Source organism: Amblyraja radiata, chromosome 30 (assembly GCF_010909765.2).
Source record: "Amblyraja radiata isolate CabotCenter1 chromosome 30, sAmbRad1.1.pri, whole genome shotgun sequence".
NCBI classification, from domain to species: domain Eukaryota; kingdom Metazoa; phylum Chordata; class Chondrichthyes; order Rajiformes; family Rajidae; genus Amblyraja; species Amblyraja radiata.
In genome coordinates this window covers 19,529,905-19,548,341 of record NC_045985.1, presented here as the reverse complement: position 1 = coordinate 19,548,341, position 18,437 = coordinate 19,529,905, and the positions used below count along the sequence as shown (strand labels likewise).

General features: G+C 45.0%; 1 protein-coding gene across 1 annotated transcript; it reads left to right on the top strand.

The window, feature by feature from the left end:
* The first annotated feature begins 1,998 nt into the window (after positions 1-1,998).
* LOC116990019 (zinc-binding protein A33-like) lies at positions 1,999-13,945 on the top strand. The gene is made up of 7 exons (XM_033047544.1): positions 1,999-2,581; positions 2,672-2,767; positions 7,651-7,884; positions 10,364-10,386; positions 10,483-10,598; positions 12,868-12,950; positions 13,934-13,945. The coding sequence occupies exons 1-7, from the start codon at positions 2,171-2,173 to the stop codon at positions 13,943-13,945; spliced, it is 975 nt and encodes a 324-aa protein (XP_032903435.1). The 5' UTR covers positions 1,999-2,170.
* The last annotated feature ends 4,492 nt before the right edge of the window (positions 13,946-18,437 follow it).

Genomic DNA, 18,437 nt, shown 5'->3' with positions numbered 1-18,437 from the left:
TCATTTTTCACACAGAGAGTGGTGAATCTGTGGAATTCTCTGTCACAGAAGGTAGTTGAGGCCAGTTCATTGGCTATATTTAAGAGGGAGTTAGATGTGGCCCTTGTGGCTAAAGGGATCAGGGGGTATGGAGAGAAGGCAGGTACAGGATACTGAGTTGGATGATCAGCCATGATCATATTGAATGGCGGTGCAGGCTCGAAGGACCGAATGGCCTACTCCTGCACCTATTTCTATGTTTCTCTGTGTGAAAAAAGTGTTTCCTCATCTCCGTTCTAACTGGCCTACCCCTTATTCTTAAACTGTGTGGCCCCTGCATTGAGGGTCTCTCCACTATTCCACCTCACGCATGTGCGGCATCTGCTGACTCTTGTGTCCCAGTGAATTCTGGACATCAACAACGATGAACCAAGCATTATCCATTATTACATTAAACAAATCGCATGCTCGTAGAACTTCCAAATAGCAGAATATGGTTTAAAAATATGCAGCACGTCAAGAAGGTTTAGTACAAATGTCATGCACGCAACCTCATGCATGTCAGGAAGTCCAGTTCGCTGCAGAGCCGCTTTCAACTGATGCCGAGCTGTCTAAATGTTTAAGAAAGAACTGCAGATGCTGGAAAAATCGAAGGTAGACAAAAATGCTGGAGAAACTCAGCGGGTGAGCAGCATCTATGGAGCGAAGGAATAGGTGACGTTTCGGGTCGAGACCCTTCTTCAGACTGCCTCACCCGCTGAGTTTCTCCAGCATGTGTGTCTACCACCGAGCTGTCTAAATGCTTGCGCGGCGCAGGGTCCCCACCTGCTGGTAAAACCCGATACTGCGGAATCGGCCGATATATGAACCCATTGCCCGTGGGGATGGTGAATCTGGGGCAGAGAGAATGAACAGATTGCGATGCTGGAGGCCGGCATCGACGTGGGAGCAGCGGCGGTGACTGAGACACAATCCGGCATGACGAGAGAAACGAACAGGAGAGACCTCAAGAGCTACCGGGTTGTCTAACTTGAGTAATACATTGTGCTATTATTTACATTGTTTTTCATCAACTTCACGAGTTAATACAATACTGTTCTTAATAAACAAAACCTAACCTTCTTATTAAGGAACTAATGTCAGTAGGTGATCAATGTATCAGGATGTAGATGTCGCTGCAAGACCAGCATTTATTGCACATCACTAATTGCCCTCTGAGTTGATCGCTCGGACAATTCCAAGGGCATTTGATCTTCAACCACTTTGAACGAGATGAATCTTAAACAAATTGAGAGTGGTTGCGGTCATTGTATTTCAGACAGTTTATTTATTTCAAGAATGTGAGGTGATGAATTGTATTTAAGGTGGGGGGGAAATACTTCAAATTGTGTCCCTGGTTTGTGCCAGTGGATTCCTCGTTCGGTAACTAAATCCGTGCCTCGTCACCGCGCCCCAACCTCCAGTTGATGCCTCGAGTTCACCACTTCCTATTGGATTGCGGCCCTTGGGTTAAAGCCGGGATTATTCCCGTCATGAACTTCCACACCTCTATAAAATCACCCCTCATCCCACTGCGTTCCAGGGTATAAGGTCCTAGTCTGCCCAACCTCTCCCTCTAGTGAGGCCCTCAGGCCCAGGCAACATCCTCATCAATATTGTCTACACCCTTTCCAGTTTATCCACATTCTTCACACAGCAGAGTGAACAATACTGAACATGTTACTCCAAACTGACCATCCTTAATATGAAATGATGCACGGTTTCTCCAAATATAGATGCATCTGAAGACTGGAGCGTGAGAGACGAGTGCACTGATGTGGATTAAAATATGTTTACTTCCATGCTGATCCCGGGCTGTGAACGGAGATGCGGGCTGCGGGTTCCACTGCCCAACAGGGGCAACGCCTCCTCAGTTACACCTCCTTAGCGCCAAAGATCCTATAGGATCTTTGTTTAGCGCTGGTCCCTGTTCCTTTCTGCCCTGCCTTAGACAATCCCAGGGCAATCTTTCGTCTCCGCTTTCGTCTCACTTCAGGCCGGTTTAATGCCTAACTGACCCCTCCCTCGTGTGAGATTAGTTGGGAGTGGCCAGGACACTGAACACTGAACACTTGCAGCCCAATAACATTCATTGCCCGGGACGGCAGCGCGCGCAGTGGAAAACACTTTGAACCAGGAAGTGGAGGTTAAAATGGCTTCGAAAGACAGGTTCGAGACTTTAACCGAGGAGGCAGTTTGTCCCATCTGCCTGGATTTCTTCACCGATCCGGTGACACTGGAGTGCGGGCACTACTTCTGCCGCTCCTGCATCACACAGAGTTGGGACAGGGAGGGGAGAAACTCCTGCCCGGAATGTAGAGAGGAGTTTACAGACCGCACCCTCAGGGTGAATCGGGCCTTGGCGAGACTGTCTGAGAAAGCTCGAACACTGAGCCTGAATCAGACAGAGAAGGAAAGTAAACTTCAGTGCGAGAAACATCAGGAAGAACTGAAGCTGTTTTGTGAAACTGACAAGAAACTGATCTGCCTGGTTTGTCGAGATGGGCGGGAACACAAGACTCACAGCTTCATGCCGATAGAAGAAGCTGTTGAAACCTACAAGGTAAAAGCAAACCGATTCTGATCACATCATTGTGTCATGTTTTGTTTATTTTCTGACATTTTTCTTCTCTGATCTGAAACCCAACTCCAGGATCAGGTGAAATCTTCCTTCGAATCTCTCACAAAAAAGAAATCAGAGATCGAGCAAATGGAGCAGCAACAGAAAGAGAAGATTTCCGTTGTTCTGGTGAGGTTTTCCAATTTCGATTTCCTGATCTTGTGATGCATGTAACGTCAGGACACCTCTATACAGCACAAGAGCTGAGGGTTGGAGCTATAGAGATAGAGACTGGGCGGGCAGGTACTGACTGTAGATAGAGTGGATGTGGAAAGGATGTTTCCACTGGTGGGACTGTAGGACCAGAGGCCACAGCCTCAGAATTAAAGGGCGCTCTTTTAGAAAGGAGGTGAAGAGAAACTTAGAAAAGCGGTCACGGTGGTGCTGCCTGACAGCGAATGCAGCGCCGGAGACCCGGGTTGGATCCCCACTACGGGTGCTGTCTGTATGGAGTTTGTACGTTCTCCCCGTGACGTTTTCTCCGAGATCTTCGATTTCCTCCCACACTCCAAAGGTTTGTAGGTTAATTGCCTTGGGAAATGTAAAAATGGTTAATGTGTGGGGATTGCTGGTCGGCGCGGACTCAATTCAATTCAATTCAATTCAATTCAAAGCACTTTATTCGTCCCCGAGGGGCAATTTAAAAGGGCGCATTACAGTAGCTTTTTAAAAAGGGACACAATCAACAAACATAAGCAGCACGCATACTGCACAATCAACCAGCACACGCATTTCACAGACACACTACACAATCACACAACACACACCGCACATCAACATTCAACACATAGTAATAGTTTTTAAAGTGCTTCCTTAGTGCTTCAATTAAAAAGTGCATATAGAAGGTTATTTCATTTCATATGTTCATGAGTCAGTGATCAGCATTAAGAAGCTGGACAGCCCTGGGGATGAAGGTTGCCTTCCTCCTCTGTGTCCGGCAACCCGGACAGCGGAGTCTGCGTCCTGAGGGGAGCCACTCAAACTCAGGAAACAGGATGTGAGAGGGGTCCTGAAGAATCCTGCGTGTTAACTTTACAGACTGTTGGTCCCATAGGGCAGTGAGAGTTCGGACGGGCTGCTCAATGATTTTTGAGCAGACCTTGATCACATTCAACAGGCGGTTTCTGTTTTGCAGGGTGATGGAGTGGAACCAGCTAGTGAAAGAGAAGGTTATTACATTTTCAATGAATGCGTAGTAGAATGTGGTGAGAATGTCTTTGTTAATCCCAAATGACTTCAGCTTCCTGAGTAGGTACTGTCTCTGATGGCACTTTTTAAGGATTTCCTCTGTGTTAGAGGAAAACCTTAGCAGGTTGTCGAAGGCTGTTCCCAGGTATTTGTATACCTCCACTATCTCCACTGGCTCCTGCTGGATGATAGTGGTGGCTGCCTCAGCCATCTGTCTCTGTTGGGGGGAAAAGGTCACAATCATGTCCTTGGTTTTGCTTATATTTAGCTCAAGACAAGACTTTTCACACCATACTATAAAGTCCTGCAGGGCTGAGCTGTGATGTTGTGTATGGCTGGGAAGCAGAGACAGGAGGACTGTGTCATCAGCAAATTTTACAAAGTGGCAGTTTGGCTGGGTGGATCTGCAGTCATCAGTGTAGAGAATGAAGAGAAGTGGGGAGAGGACACAGCCTTGTGGAGAGCCAGTGAAGGTGAAGAGGGTGTCGGACAAGGTGTGGTTCACCAACACCCTCTGTGATCTGTTGGTGAGGAAGTCTATAATCCACAGAGTGAGTTGGTGGTTGAGGTGGAAGCGGGTGATGAGCTTCTCAGCCAAAATATGTGGCTGCATGGTGTTGAATGCTGATGAGAAGTCTGCAAACAGAAGTCTGGCTGTGGCCTTGGGGATTTCCAGATGCTTATGGATGGTGTTTAAGGATGAATATTTTTGCGTCATCGACACCCCTACCAGCCTGGTAAGCAAACTGCAATGGATCCATCATCGAGCCAGTTGCCTTGGTGATGTGCTCCTTGATGATCCTCTCCATGGCCTTCATGATCAGGGAGGTGAGAGCCACCGGTCTAAGGTCATTCAGGACCTTGGTGGTGCCCTTCTTTGGGATGGGAATCACTGTTGAGTTTTTCCACATCGCGGGGACTGTGCTGCTGGTCAAAGAGCCCTGGAACAGATGCTGGAACACACCTCCCAGCTGCTCAGCACAGTGCCATAGGGTCCGCCCACAGATGTTGTCTGGCCCTGGAGCTGTGTTCTTTTTAGTCCTTTTGAGGGCTCCTCTGATGTGTTGATGTTGAGGCCGGAGTCATCAGGTCTGAGTGTGGAGACGATTGATTCTAGCTGGGTGCTATTGTCCTTTTCAAATCTGGTGTAGAAGGAGTTGAGATCATTCGGGAGTGAAGTGAAGCTGCTTCCTGCTACCTGAATGGGCTTGTGGCTGGTAGAGACAGAGTTCACTGCTGCCATGTTCTTGAGGCCCTGCCAAGCCGCACGGAGGTTCCCTTTTCCAAAGGTCTGCTCCACTTTGTTCTTGTATTTCAGCTTGGCAATTTTTATGGCCCGCTTGACCTCTCTGTTTACCTCCTTCTTCTCAGCTTCAGAACCGGTAAAAAATGTTCTCTTTTTCTTATTCAATATGTTTTTTAGATCTTTAGTCACCCAGGGTTTATTGTTAGGGAAGATTGTGACCTTCTTGGAGGGGATAATATTGTCTACACAGAAAGTGATGTATGCTGAGACTGTATCCGCTTGCTCACTGATGTTGGTGGAGGAGGATGTGAGGGTATTCCAGTCCGCTGCTGAAAGACTCATCCATGCCTTCATCTCCTCCCGACTGGACTATTGCAACTCACTTCTCCTTGGCATCAGCTCCACCTACATCAACCGACTCCAACTGGTCCAGAACGCAGCCGCCTGACTCATCACCCATACCAAATCCTGGCATCACATCACTCCAGTCCTCAAACAACTTCACTGGCTTCCCATCTCCCACCGGATCACCTACAAAATCCTGATCCTCACCTACAAAGCCCTCCACCATCTGGCCCCCCCCATATCTCATTGACCTCCTCTCCCCCTACACGGTCCCTCAGATCCACATCAGCCGGTCTCCTCTCCATCCACAAGTCCAACCTCCGCAGTTTTGGGGACAGAGCCTTCTCCAGGGCAGCTCCCAGGCTCTGGAACTCCCTCCCCCAACTGATCCGCAATTCCATGTCCCTCACCATCTTCCAGTCCCGCCTCAAGACCCATCTCTTCACCTCTGCCTATCCTTAGCCCCACGTCCCCGTCCCTTTTCATCTGTTCATTAATTGCCTCATACTGTGTTTTGTATTGAATTCTGTCTTTACTTTGTGTACTAGTCATGTCCCTACTATTTATTTCATTCCCCTTACATGTTTTTCCTCTACATGCTCAATTTTTGTAAGGTGTCCTTGAGACTCTTGAAAGGCGCCCATAAATAAAATTTATTATTATTATTATTAAAATACCCTTGAAGCCTGTCAATACTGTCCGGTGTCCACTGTTTGATGTCTTTCTCTTTTCTCTTTACCACAGGTGTGTAGGCAGGAACGAGCAGTATGCTGCTGTGGTCAGCAGAGCCTAGGGGAGGGAGGGAGATGGCTCTGTAGGCGTCTGGGACTGACCCATAGCATTTGTCCAGTGTTTTCCCTAGACGGGTGGTGCAGTTGACATACTGGTAGAATCCTTTAAGTGACTTGTCAATTGAACAGTGATTGAAGTCACCCATGATGAAATTGGGGGCGTCCGGAGATATCAGTTCGAGTCTGTCGAGCATATTTCTTATATGTTCCGTAGCAGTGGATGCATTTGCTCTGGGGTGGATATAAACCAGAATGAAAAACAGTTGTGGGATTCCCTGGGAAGGTAGAAGGGACGCAGGGAGACAGCCAAGAGTTCAATGTCAGGGTTGCACAGTTCTTCTCTGACAACAACTGTTTTGCACCAGCGTGGATTGATGTAGAGGCAGACACCACCGCCATGGTGCTTGCCAGTCAGTTCAGTATCACGGTCTAACCTTACAGGAGACCCGAAGCCATCTATGTGCATGCTGTCACTGTTGTCACTCCCAGTCAGCCATGTTTCAGTGAAAGCAAGAATGGAAGCAGTCCGGTATTCATACATGTGAAAAACGTTAGCTTGCAGTTCATCAGTCTTGTTACGCAATGAGCGCACATTAGCAAGGATCACTGAGGGAAGTGCACGGTGCTTACTTTCTCCTCGCCTAAGTCTTGCTTTAATTCCACCCTTCTTCTTCCTCCCCCGTCTCGTTACCTTCTTTCTATTGTTGTGCAGGGTGCCTGTCCGGTCGGTTGGGAGTTTACATTGTAGCTCCTCCAGCAACTTGTCTATGGCAGGGGCTTGGTGAGAGTGAAATTGCAGCTGAAGTAGAAAGTCCCTGCAGTAAGTAATCCGTTGGTTGTCCGGAAGAGTATATCCATATGATGCAGTGGGCAGATAATCCAAGACGAACAGTAGAAGCATAAGAGTCCATAGTGTCCATGTGAAGTCCATACTTTGGAGCAGTGAACGCAAAAAGCTAGCTGGCTAATTAACGTTAGCTCGTTGGTCCGGTGTGTGTGTGTGTGTGTGTGAGGTAGTGGCAGCGCCCGCACAAACACACCACGAAAGTACTGAACTATACGGCAGCAGTTGACCGTCAATCGATACCCGATGTACTTAAAACGAAACAAAACACTCTCACAAACTCACGTAACGTAACGTAACGAAGAGACAAACATTCAAAGCTACTCTCTGCACCGACCGGTCGACCGCACGAGCAGTGACCCGGAAGCTACTCAATGGGCCGAAGGGCCTGTTTCCGCGTTATTTCTAAACTAAAAGACATCCTAAACTTATTTTGTCAGAGGGTAATTAATCTATGGAACTCATTGGACATGTTGGGCCAAATGGCCTATTTCTGTGCTCCATGCCACAAGGTTGATTGGCCAACTACCCCCTCGCATATCGTTAGGAAACACAATACATTGACATTATATATTGATTTTCACCTTTCATTTCACAGGAAGAGTCACACAACCTTCAGTCACAGATCACATCCCAGTTTGCTGAACTGCACCAGATTTTCACTGAGAAGGAGCGGCGTGTACTCGCAGATATCCGGGAAGAAGAGGAGAAAATTCGGAACGCAATGGAGAAACGGCTTCAAGAGATTCAAGCAAATTTAAATTCCATCCAAAAGGAACTCTCAACGTTGCAGGAACAGATAGATCAAAAAGACAACGGGATATTTCTGAAGGTGAGGGGTTACACTACAGTTAGGCGAAGTGAAACTGCACACTCACAGCATGGTGGGGGACATTTCTGAAATTACATAGAAACATAGAAAATAGGTGCAGGAGTAGAGGCCATTCGGCCCTTCGAGCCTGCACCGCCATTCAATATGATCATGGCTGATCATCCAACTCAGAATCCTGTACCTGCCTTCTCTCCATACCCCCTGATCCCTTTAGCCACAAGGGCCACATCTAACTCCCTCTTAAATATAGCCAAATGAACTGGCCTCAACTACCTTCTGTGGCAGAGAATTCCAGAGATTCACCACTCTCCGTGTGAAAAATGTTTTCCTCATCTCGGTCCTAAAAGATTTCCCCCTTATCCTTAAACTGTGACCCCTTGTTCTGGACTTCCCCAACATCGGGAACAATTTTCCTGCATCTAGCCTGTCCAACCCCTTAAGAATTTTGTAAGTTTCTATAAGATCCCCCCTCAATCTTCTAAATTCTAGCGAGTACAAACCGAGTCTATCCAGTCTTTCTTCATATGAAAGTCCTGACATCCCAGGAATCAGTCTGGTGAACCTTCTCTGTACTCCCTCTATGGCAAGAATGTCTTTCCTCAGAATAGGAGACCAAAACTGTACGCAATACTCCAGGTGTGGACTCACCAAGACTCTGTACAACTGCAGTAGAACCTCCCTGCTCCGAAACTCAAATCCTTTTGCTATGAATGCTAACATACCATTCGCCTTCTTCACTGCCTGCTGCACCTGCATGCCTACTTTTAATGACTGGTGTACCATTACACCCAGGTCTCGTTGCATCTCCCCCTTTCCTAATCGGCCACCATTCAGATAATAGTCTACTTTCCTGTTTTTGCCACGAAAGTGGATAACCTCACATTTATCCACATTATACTGCATCTGCCATGCATTTTCCCACTCACCCAGCCTATCCAAGTCACCTTGCAGCCTCCTAGTATCCTCCACACAGCTAGCACTGCCCCCCAGCTTCGTGTCATCCGCAAACTTAGAGATGTTGTATTCAATTCCCTCGTCCAAATCATTAATATATATCGTAAATAGCTGGGGTCCCAGCACTGAGCCTTGCGGTACCCCACTAGTCACTGCTTGCCATTGTGAAAAGGACCCGTTTACTCCTACTCTTTGCTTCCTGTCTGCCAGCCAGTTCTCTATCCACATCAATACTGAACCCCCAATACCGTGTGCTTTAAGTTTACATTGGACTTTGTCCTCCTTAACAGCACTTAATTGGACCTGTTCTATCCCTAGTTATCCTTTTGCTCTTAAAGGGGAATATTCTCCAGCCGGTTATTCTTTTGTTGATAAAATACTTGTAGAATCTTCTAGGGGGGGATGTCACAATTATCCGAGCCACATCGAGAGCATGTTGCGTAGATTTCATGACCTTAACCATGAGATGATGTTACAGCATTGGAGGCAACACAAAAGTGAATCACCAGGATAATTGCAGGATGAGGGGCTTGTCTCATCAGCAGGGTTTATCGAGGTTGGATCGATATTCCTTGCAGTTTAAAAGAATGAAGAGTCGTTTTACCATTGTCCCCAAGGTCCACGACTGGATAGAGAGCAGTGAATCTCTGGAACTCTCTAACCCAGAGACTTTGTGGATTGAAACTGTTAGCCGTATTTGAACCAGAAGGAGAGACTTTTTTTTGAAAATTCCAGGAATTGAACACGAGGGGAATGGGGAAAAAAGGGGGAGTTCTGTCATGGACAAGATTAGCCATGACCACATTGTGGGGATTAACAATAATCTAAAACGTGGCGCACACATCATCATTTATCATCTGTCATATATGAATTGAACATGCAGGGAATGGGGCAACAAGAGGAAATCTCTTGTGCTTATCCCCCTTCAATGTATCTCCAACATTTGGCCACTTTTGTGCGAATTAGTTCCACATTCCCTTTGCTGCATGACTAATGGGATTTATTAAAGGCCATCACATATTTCATCTTTGAATTTTGGTCTCCCTAAAAGTAGCTGCTTCTTCTTGCGTATGGCGTGCACAGCCTAAAGTTGTAGGACAACTTGTTCTATTTGATCATAATTCATTGTGCACGCCAGGTTGATTGCATTCATCGAAACAGGTTGCAATCTCCCACTCCCCTAAAAGTAGCAATACTATTTGTCCCCCACCCATTTAAATCCACAGATAATCTTAAATCGCCCCATTCCTTCATTTCCTGACATCTTCTTCAGATAACACCCACCATCTTCTCCTTCTATCCCGTAACTTGCACCCTCTCAATGATGGCATCATTTTCATGTACGTTCCTTGTGTTTCCCCCCCCGTGGTTCTTTGTCCCGACGGAAATATTATTTATATGTCAGTGTGGCTGCCGCAATAAGAGTTGGTAAATAGGAATCTTGTGGCAATTTGCGTGCCATTTCTGCTGTCGGGATGTGGATGTTCTGTCTCAGTTATTCAGACGTGTGTCTTATTTCTTTCAGGAAGCAGCTGGTCGGAGAACGAGGTAGGGCACGCTCTTGATTGAAACTCTGCATGTTTTTGTAGAACAGCTCCGAAATTGTGGAAGCTCAGATTCTAACCAGCTGTTAAATATTTGCAGGGTTAGTGATGAAGTTCGTACATTGTCAGTGACAGATGGTGCCTTGCCGATTGAAAAGATTCATCACCACTTTGAGTTGAACACGCTGTGGAGAGAAACTTGTGCCATTCAGCGAGGTAAAACTTGTTCAGTTTCCATTCTTCTTATTGATTACACCTTTAAGTACCACAAATGTAAACATTACGCAGTAACTGTACTCACCTCCACCTCTGGCATCTCGTTCTATCTCTCTACCATCCACTGCCTGAAAACAGTGACCTTCAATGTCTTTTTCAACTTTACCATCTCACCTTAAACTGATGCCCTCAATCTTTAGACTTTAGAAATTTCCGTCTTCCATTCTTCAGCCCATTAGACCTGCTAATTAAGATCACATTTCATCTCAGGTCACCTTCTTCACTCTCCATGACGCCACCAATCTTAGTGTCCTCCACAAACCTACTAACATGCCACCCACATACTCATACAAAGCGTTCGTATAAATAACGACCAACAATGGAGATAGAGTCGAGCTCTATGGCACACCCTTTGCGAGAGCCTCCAGTCTGAAAAGCATTCCTCCACCAACCCTCTGTCTCCTGCCTTCAGGCCACGGTTATGCTCCATTGTGTAACTCTTCCTGGATTCGATCAGATCCAAACATCCAGACCACGTACCATGCAGACGGTTGAAGTTGTTTCTCTAACATAGCAGTAAATATCTGGAATTGTGTGGCGTCATTGATGGTGACAGGCCAGGTTTCTGGGTATAGGTGAAGGGAAAATAGTTGGATATTGGAAAGATCATTAAACTGAGGGTGATGGGGAAGTCACACTGAAGAGGAACTGGAGCCAGCTTCGTTCAGCCATTATCACATTGAACAGAGGATAGGCCTGAGAGGCGGAGCCTACTCCGCACCTATTTTCTTCCTGTCTTATGTTTTTTTTCTACTTATACAAAGATAAACTTTGCACAGAGCGAGTGTAGCAACGATTGACAATACTTGGTTCCGTAACGATATTTGTTGTGTGGGTGACATTGAGTAGACTCTGCCTGTGTGCTCGAGTGTCCAGTTGTATTTGAGGAGATCTCTGGTAAATACAAAGTTCCTACACTGCTCAGTGGGCTGGATGCAGGGAGGATGTTTCCCCTGTCTGAGGGGTCTGGAGCCAGCGGAAACTCTCAGAATATGGGCTGAACCATTTAGGACAGAGACAAGGAGACATTACTGCATGCAGAGACTGGGCAACCTTTGGAATTCCCCGCACACCCTGTGGCTGTGGACAATCAGTCATTCAGTGCTCTTGGAGCCAGAGAGCCAGGGTTGTACTTTACATAGTCAGGCCCTTCGGCCCATCGCATCCATGTCCACCTTTTCCCCCAGCCACGCAAATTCCTTTTACCCACATTGGAACCGTATTATACTGCACCTCATCAGATTACATCTGATTCCACCACCACCTCAGGCAAAATATTCCAAGAATTTAACAACTCTTTGTGTGAAGAAAACTGTGTCCTCCAGTATTTATATCCCTGCATGAAAATAAAGTTTCGCTGATCTAGCCTCTATCCTGCTGCAGACTTTGACAGACTTCCTTGCAATCCACAACCTTACCCGTTCTCTGCAAACTTTGTAGTCACACCTCCTACATTCACATCCAAGCCATGAAAACATAAAATAAACAGCAAAGGTTGCAGCACCGATCTCTGCTGCACTCCACCAGTCACAGACCTCCAAGCAGCAAAATCATCCTTCTACGCTACCTTCTACCTCCAACCACCAAGCCAATTGTGGGTCCATTTTACCAACTCGTCTTGGATCCCACCTGCCTTTGCTTTCTGGACCAACCTTGCATGCAAATCATTGTCAAGTCCCTCAGTGAAGTTCATATATTACTTCACAATGAGATCAGAGTCTTCTTGGTTGTACAGACCATCAAATCCACCCTCCACTAAAGAAAGCAAGTAAACAGTAGCAGATTGCCTCGCCCGTCCAGTCCACTCCCGTTCAGTATGATCACGGCAAGTCCACCCCATATCCCTACATCCTCTTTAACCACCTCTAATCACCACTCACACCAGTCTCCTCATCTCTCAATCTGTCTCTCCCTCGCCATCTACTGGCAAGATATTTGAATACCCGCCTTATTTCTCCATCCTCACCCGCAATCTCGTTCATCAGCATTTTCCACTTTGTTTTTCTCCCCGCACCGCCCCCTCCCGTTCCCGATAACCGGCGGAATTCCCCCTCTTCTGCCCGGTTGAGAAACTCCGGGAGAGATGTCTCTTGTCCATCCAATGTGGTTGTGGGTGAAACCCCGGGCAAGGGTCCAGTTGTCCGCCCGCCTGTGCCCGAGTCTCCCCCCGACCCCCGGGGACTCTCTGATTCTCTGCTTCTCCCCCCAGTCTCCGTCACCCTGGATGTGGAAACAGCGCATGCGCTGCTCGAGGTGTCTGAGGATCGGAAGAGGATGAGATGGACCGGGACCGTGAGGAGTCTCCCTGACACCGGGAAGAGGTTTACAGACAGTACGTGTGTGCTGGGATCGGAGGGATTCACATCGGGGAGACATTACTGGGAGGTGGAGGTGGCGGGGAGTCAGCGCTGGATTCTGGGAGTCGCCGCAGAGTCTGTGGAGAGGAAGGGACTCCCACTGACCCCGGAGACTGGAGTCTGGATCATCACAGGGTGGGATGACGAGTTTGTTGCATTCACCTCCCCTCCATCCCGTCTCCCCGCCCGTCCCATCCCCGGGAGGCTGGGAGTTTATCTCAGTTACGAGTCCGGGACAGTTTCATTTTACGACGCGGACACCAAGTCCCATCTCCACACCTTCACTGGGAATAAATTCACGGAGAAACTTTATCCTTACTTCTGGACTGGGTATGTAAACCAGTGGCTGAGAATCTGCTCCGATTCCGCTCCGGGTGTGTAAAAGGGTCGGGTCCCGGGACCGGCGTCAGGAGCGGGGCTCAGGGGCTGTGGGGCAGAAACCCGGTGGACAACAGGTCGGCGCTGAACGAACGGCTCCCATTTAATCCCCAAATTCCGTGTCGTGAAACCCCAGTGAGCGCGGAAATAAAACCAGGGGGAATGTAAATGTGGGAAGAGTGAAATAAACAGCAACTGAAATCAGAGCTGTCTGTCTGTCGATCCGTTCATTTTAACGCGTTAACCGCGTCCGGCAACGGAACAGAAATTACTTTTGTGAAAATATAAAGATTGAAACAAGCTCCCTTCCCGCGGGTTCAGCAGCGGCGGCGGGTGCTGAGCTCCGGGCTCCCCGGTCCTAAAGTCCGCCGACTCATATAAAAGCATCTTGGAGATCTATGCTTGCCATGTAGCATTCTGTTGAAATTAATTGCAAAGCATTAGTAAAAGTCTCCATTTTGAAATGCTTATTCTGTACAAAGGAGTTGAGACTTGTGAGGTCCAAAATGATTCTAGTACCCCCATCCATTTTTGTTCTAGAGAAAATACTAGATACAAACTGATGGTTTTGATAAGTTGTTTTCTCTATTACCCCTTTTTTACTCAAAATCTTCTATTTGAATTCTTCTTATCCTCTTTGGAGAAGGAATATATTATTTTTGGAGTATGTTGTGTAGGGGGATTTTCATTTTGGTAAAATTCAATTCTAAACCCCATAAAACTGCACAATATATATGCATCAGATGTTATTAGTTTCCATTCTTTTAAAAAGAATAGTAAGATTAAACGAGAACTTACCAGTTTGAAGTTTGATCTTTATTTTATGAGGAGTTACGTCGAGGGACAACGTGAAGAAGGCCGTCCAGGCCCATGCGCGTCAAACTTCAAAGCAGCCGTGTGAAATCACAGATGATCTACTCCGAAGCATAATAGTAAGCTACGTGATACAAACCTAACTTATCTTTGATCTTATTAGGGTGGGAGCGGAGGGCACGTAGTCCCTCGACGTAACTCCTCATAAAATAAAGATCAAACTTCAAACTGGTAAATTCTCGTTTAATTTTACTATTTTACTTCGGAGTCACGTGAGTGACTACGTGAAGATTTTAAAGCTTCTGTGATTTCAGGCCGTAGATTGGGTTCCGGCATATCACTGCATTTTGCTTGACTCTATGAGTGAAAAACAGTCAATAACATGCAAACCATCATACTTGTTTAATTAATAAATGGTTTATTTTATGGTAAAACATTGTGTCCCATTTTAATCTCTAGAGACATTTAATACTGAATTCAAAATAGTACCACCAAATACACCAGGGTCTGCAATTTCTTTGTGATAATACTTGTGCAACATCCTTTCATTTTCCCACCCTGCGGCCGCAAGGATATGGTCTATTGGAATGTCCAAATCCTTGGCCGCCAATGTTGCCGCCGCCCTGGTGGAATGAGATTTAAATTTATCAGTATCAATTCCTGCATCCAATAGCACCTTCTTCAGCCATCTTGAAATTGTTTGTGTTGTCACTTTTTTGTGTGGCTTTATGGCTGATGAATAATCCAGTTTCTACACCTGTAAGATGTTTGGTAGTCTCAATGTAGTATTTTAAATATGTAACTACACAAAGTCTTTGATCTGAAGGATATGCTGAAAAAAACAATTTACACCCCGAAACTCCTCCTCTGCTCTGTTTTAGCAAAGTGATAGACATAGAATGTAATTTCCTCTGATTTCATTCCCATTCTGTCTATCCTTAACTTGTGTAATGTTTGTACTCTTTGAGCCGAGACCAAAGCCATTAACATGACTACTTTCATCGTGATTTTGTCTAGCGACAAATTTGAGATGGGATCCCAGTCCCTAAGTAGTGATAGTACATCCCGCACATTCCAGATTTCCGTATATCTCGGTCTGGGAGGTTTAGCATTAAAGATGCCCTTCATGTATCTACAAATCAAAGGGTGTGATCCTAGAACTTCACGTTCCGATGGTTTCGATAAGTATGCCGACAAAGCACTTCTTGCTGTATTGATCGCACTATAGCTAAAGTTATCATCAAAATGTAATTTTGACAAAAATTCTACAACATCTGAAGTGTCTGCAGTTTCGTAAGAAATATTTTGTGTTGAACAAAACTGTTCCCATTTCTTAATGTAAGAAATGTACTGCTTCTGGGTACTATCCCTCCATGATCCTGTAATTACATCCATAGAGCAATCTGATAGTTCTCTTCCAACATATGGTCTCTTTAGAATCTGCAAATCAATATGATCATGTAAAGGATGAAATTCGCCAGTTACAGGGTGCACAAGTAGGTTTTCTTGTCTAAATACATGCATAATGGGTTCAGTCACCATTTTTAACACCAATGGATACCATGTTTGTGTGGGCCAGTCTGGAACCACCAACAATCCTGAGGTATAATCTTGTTTGATCTTCTGTAGCCAGCTACTGATCAGACAAAAGGGAGGAAATGCATACAAAAACATTCCACCCCAATTTAACGTAATCGCATCTACCCCTGTCGCACCTGGATCTGGCTCCCAAGAAACATATTGAGGTAACTGGTGATTCAATCTGGATGCAAACAAGTCAATTTCTGGTTTCCCAAATTTTTTAACATTTTTTCGGATAACGTCACGATTTAACATCCATTCAGTATTGTCATTGAAATTTCTTGATCTGGTATCTGCAATTATGTTGAATTTACCCGGGAGGTAAACTGCAGAAAGCCAAATATCTTTCTCAATGCACCAGTGCCAAATCCTGTTTGCCAATCTGTCACATGATTCTGACTTGATTCCACCCATATGATTGATATATGCTACTGCCGTAGTGTTGTCAATCTGAACTTGTACATGCAAATTTTGTACTTTCCGGCAAAGAGCTTTCAAGCTATGCAATACACCAAGTAATTTAAGATAATTAATGCCATGTGTCTCGAGCAAAGGTTCTTCCTCTGCATTCCATCTACCTCCACAGCTTGAGTTGACATCCACAGCTCCCCATTCCAGTGCACTTGCATCTGTTTGTAAAATGGTAGCTGGTGATTCAATCATTATTTTCCTGTAGGAACAATCCACATTTTTAATCCACCATTTTATATCCTCAATTGCTGTTCTCGGTAATTGCATTGGTCTATCAAAATGTCCAGCATGTCTTCTTCTACTTCTTCTTCTTCTATGTAGTGTTTTTTGGCGGTTGGCAAACAACGTTTTTGGTGCATTACCGCCACCAACTGGCATGGAGTGTGGATCAAACAACACCATTACATATACTAATAACCTATATCCTTCCGAACAAATTGGTTACCCTAAGAAAAAGCAACAGGATTTGGTAGCACTTATATGAACTCCCTTGCAAAATATCTACCAAATCAAATTGTATTCTTTCTTTTCTGAACTGCTCACTCATCCGTCCTCTCTCCTCCTCATACCTCTCACAATGTACAATAACATGCTCTATTGTCTCTTCTTGCCCACAGTATTCACATCTGCCTGTATTATGCTTGCCTATTATAAAAAGTGTATTGTTCAGACCAGTGTGTCCAAATCTGATTCTTGAAATTACTGTTTCCTCTTTTCTGTTTTTTTCCTGCACATCTCATTTCTCCCACTTTCCTCTGGACTCTGTAGAACCACCGTCCTTTCTGCTCTTCATCCCATTGCTTTTGCCATCTTTCCTTCAGTCTTTGCTTAATAATGTCTTTGATTTCAGTTTTACCCATGTTAATACTTAAATCAATCTTACTTCTTTTTGTTACCTCTTTTGCTGCCTTATCTGCCATTTCGTTTCCTCTAATGCCAATGTGTGCTGGTACCCATAAAAATATGACTAAGCCCCATCATTTGAATTCTGAATAGTGTTTGTTGTATTTCAATCAAAATGTCTGGTCTACTGTCTGAATGGCTGTGCGGTAAACTCTTTATTGCTAAACTTGAATCTGAACAAATAACTGTCCTTAAAGGCCTAGTATCCTCGACCCACTGTACCGCTAACAATATTGCAATCATTTCACCTGTGTATACTGAGACCTCATTATTGATCCTCTTCCCTACTTTGATGTGAAATTCTGGTACAATAAATGCTACTCCTACTTTATCTACTGAATCTTTTGATGCATCTGTATAAATTTGGACAAAACTGTAGTATCTGTCAATGTATTCCTGTATGATGACTGAATTATACATATGTTGTTTATCCTTGTTTTTCTGTTCTAATATTGTAAAGTCTACTGTTGCATCTGGAAGTATCCAAGGTGGAATTGAAGGTAATGGAACCGTTGGAACCACATTTAATTGTGCTATGCTGATTTGTAATGCTCTCTGGGTCACTGTCCATCCAAAACTTTTTGTTTCCCTTCTCTCCTTTTCCCAGCATGGTTTGACAGTAACTTGTGCTGGGTGTTCTTGACTGTGGCCCTGTAGGTTAATCCAGTAATTCAATGAAAGCTGTATCCTTCTCATCTCTAGAGGCATCTCCCCCATTTCAACCTGTAATGCTGCTGTTGGAGTTGTTTTTATTGCACCTGTACATATTCTCAATGCCCGATATTGAATGTTGTCTATTTTCTTAAGAGAAGTACTTGATGCGGACCCATACACCACACAACCATAATCTAACACAGATCTAATTAACCCAGTGTATATAGCCTTCAAAGCTGTTCTATCTGCCCCCCAATCACATCCAACTAAACATCGCATTACATTAAGTATATTCTTACATTTGTCCACTACTTTCTGAATATGAACCATCCATGTAATCCTCTCATCAAACCATAAACCTAAAAATTTATAGTATTTTACTCTCTCCAATTCCTGGTTATATAATTTTAGTTTAACCTCACTACCAATTTTCTTCCTAGTAAAAAACATTATCTTTGTCTTTTCCACAGAAAATTTGAATCCCCATTTATATGACCACTCTTGTACCTTTATTATAGCCCTCTGTAGTTTCTGCACAATAAACTTCACATTTCTCCCCCTTTTCCAGATTGCCCCATCATCCGCAAACAGTGAAACTCCCATTTCATTTACAATTTCTTCA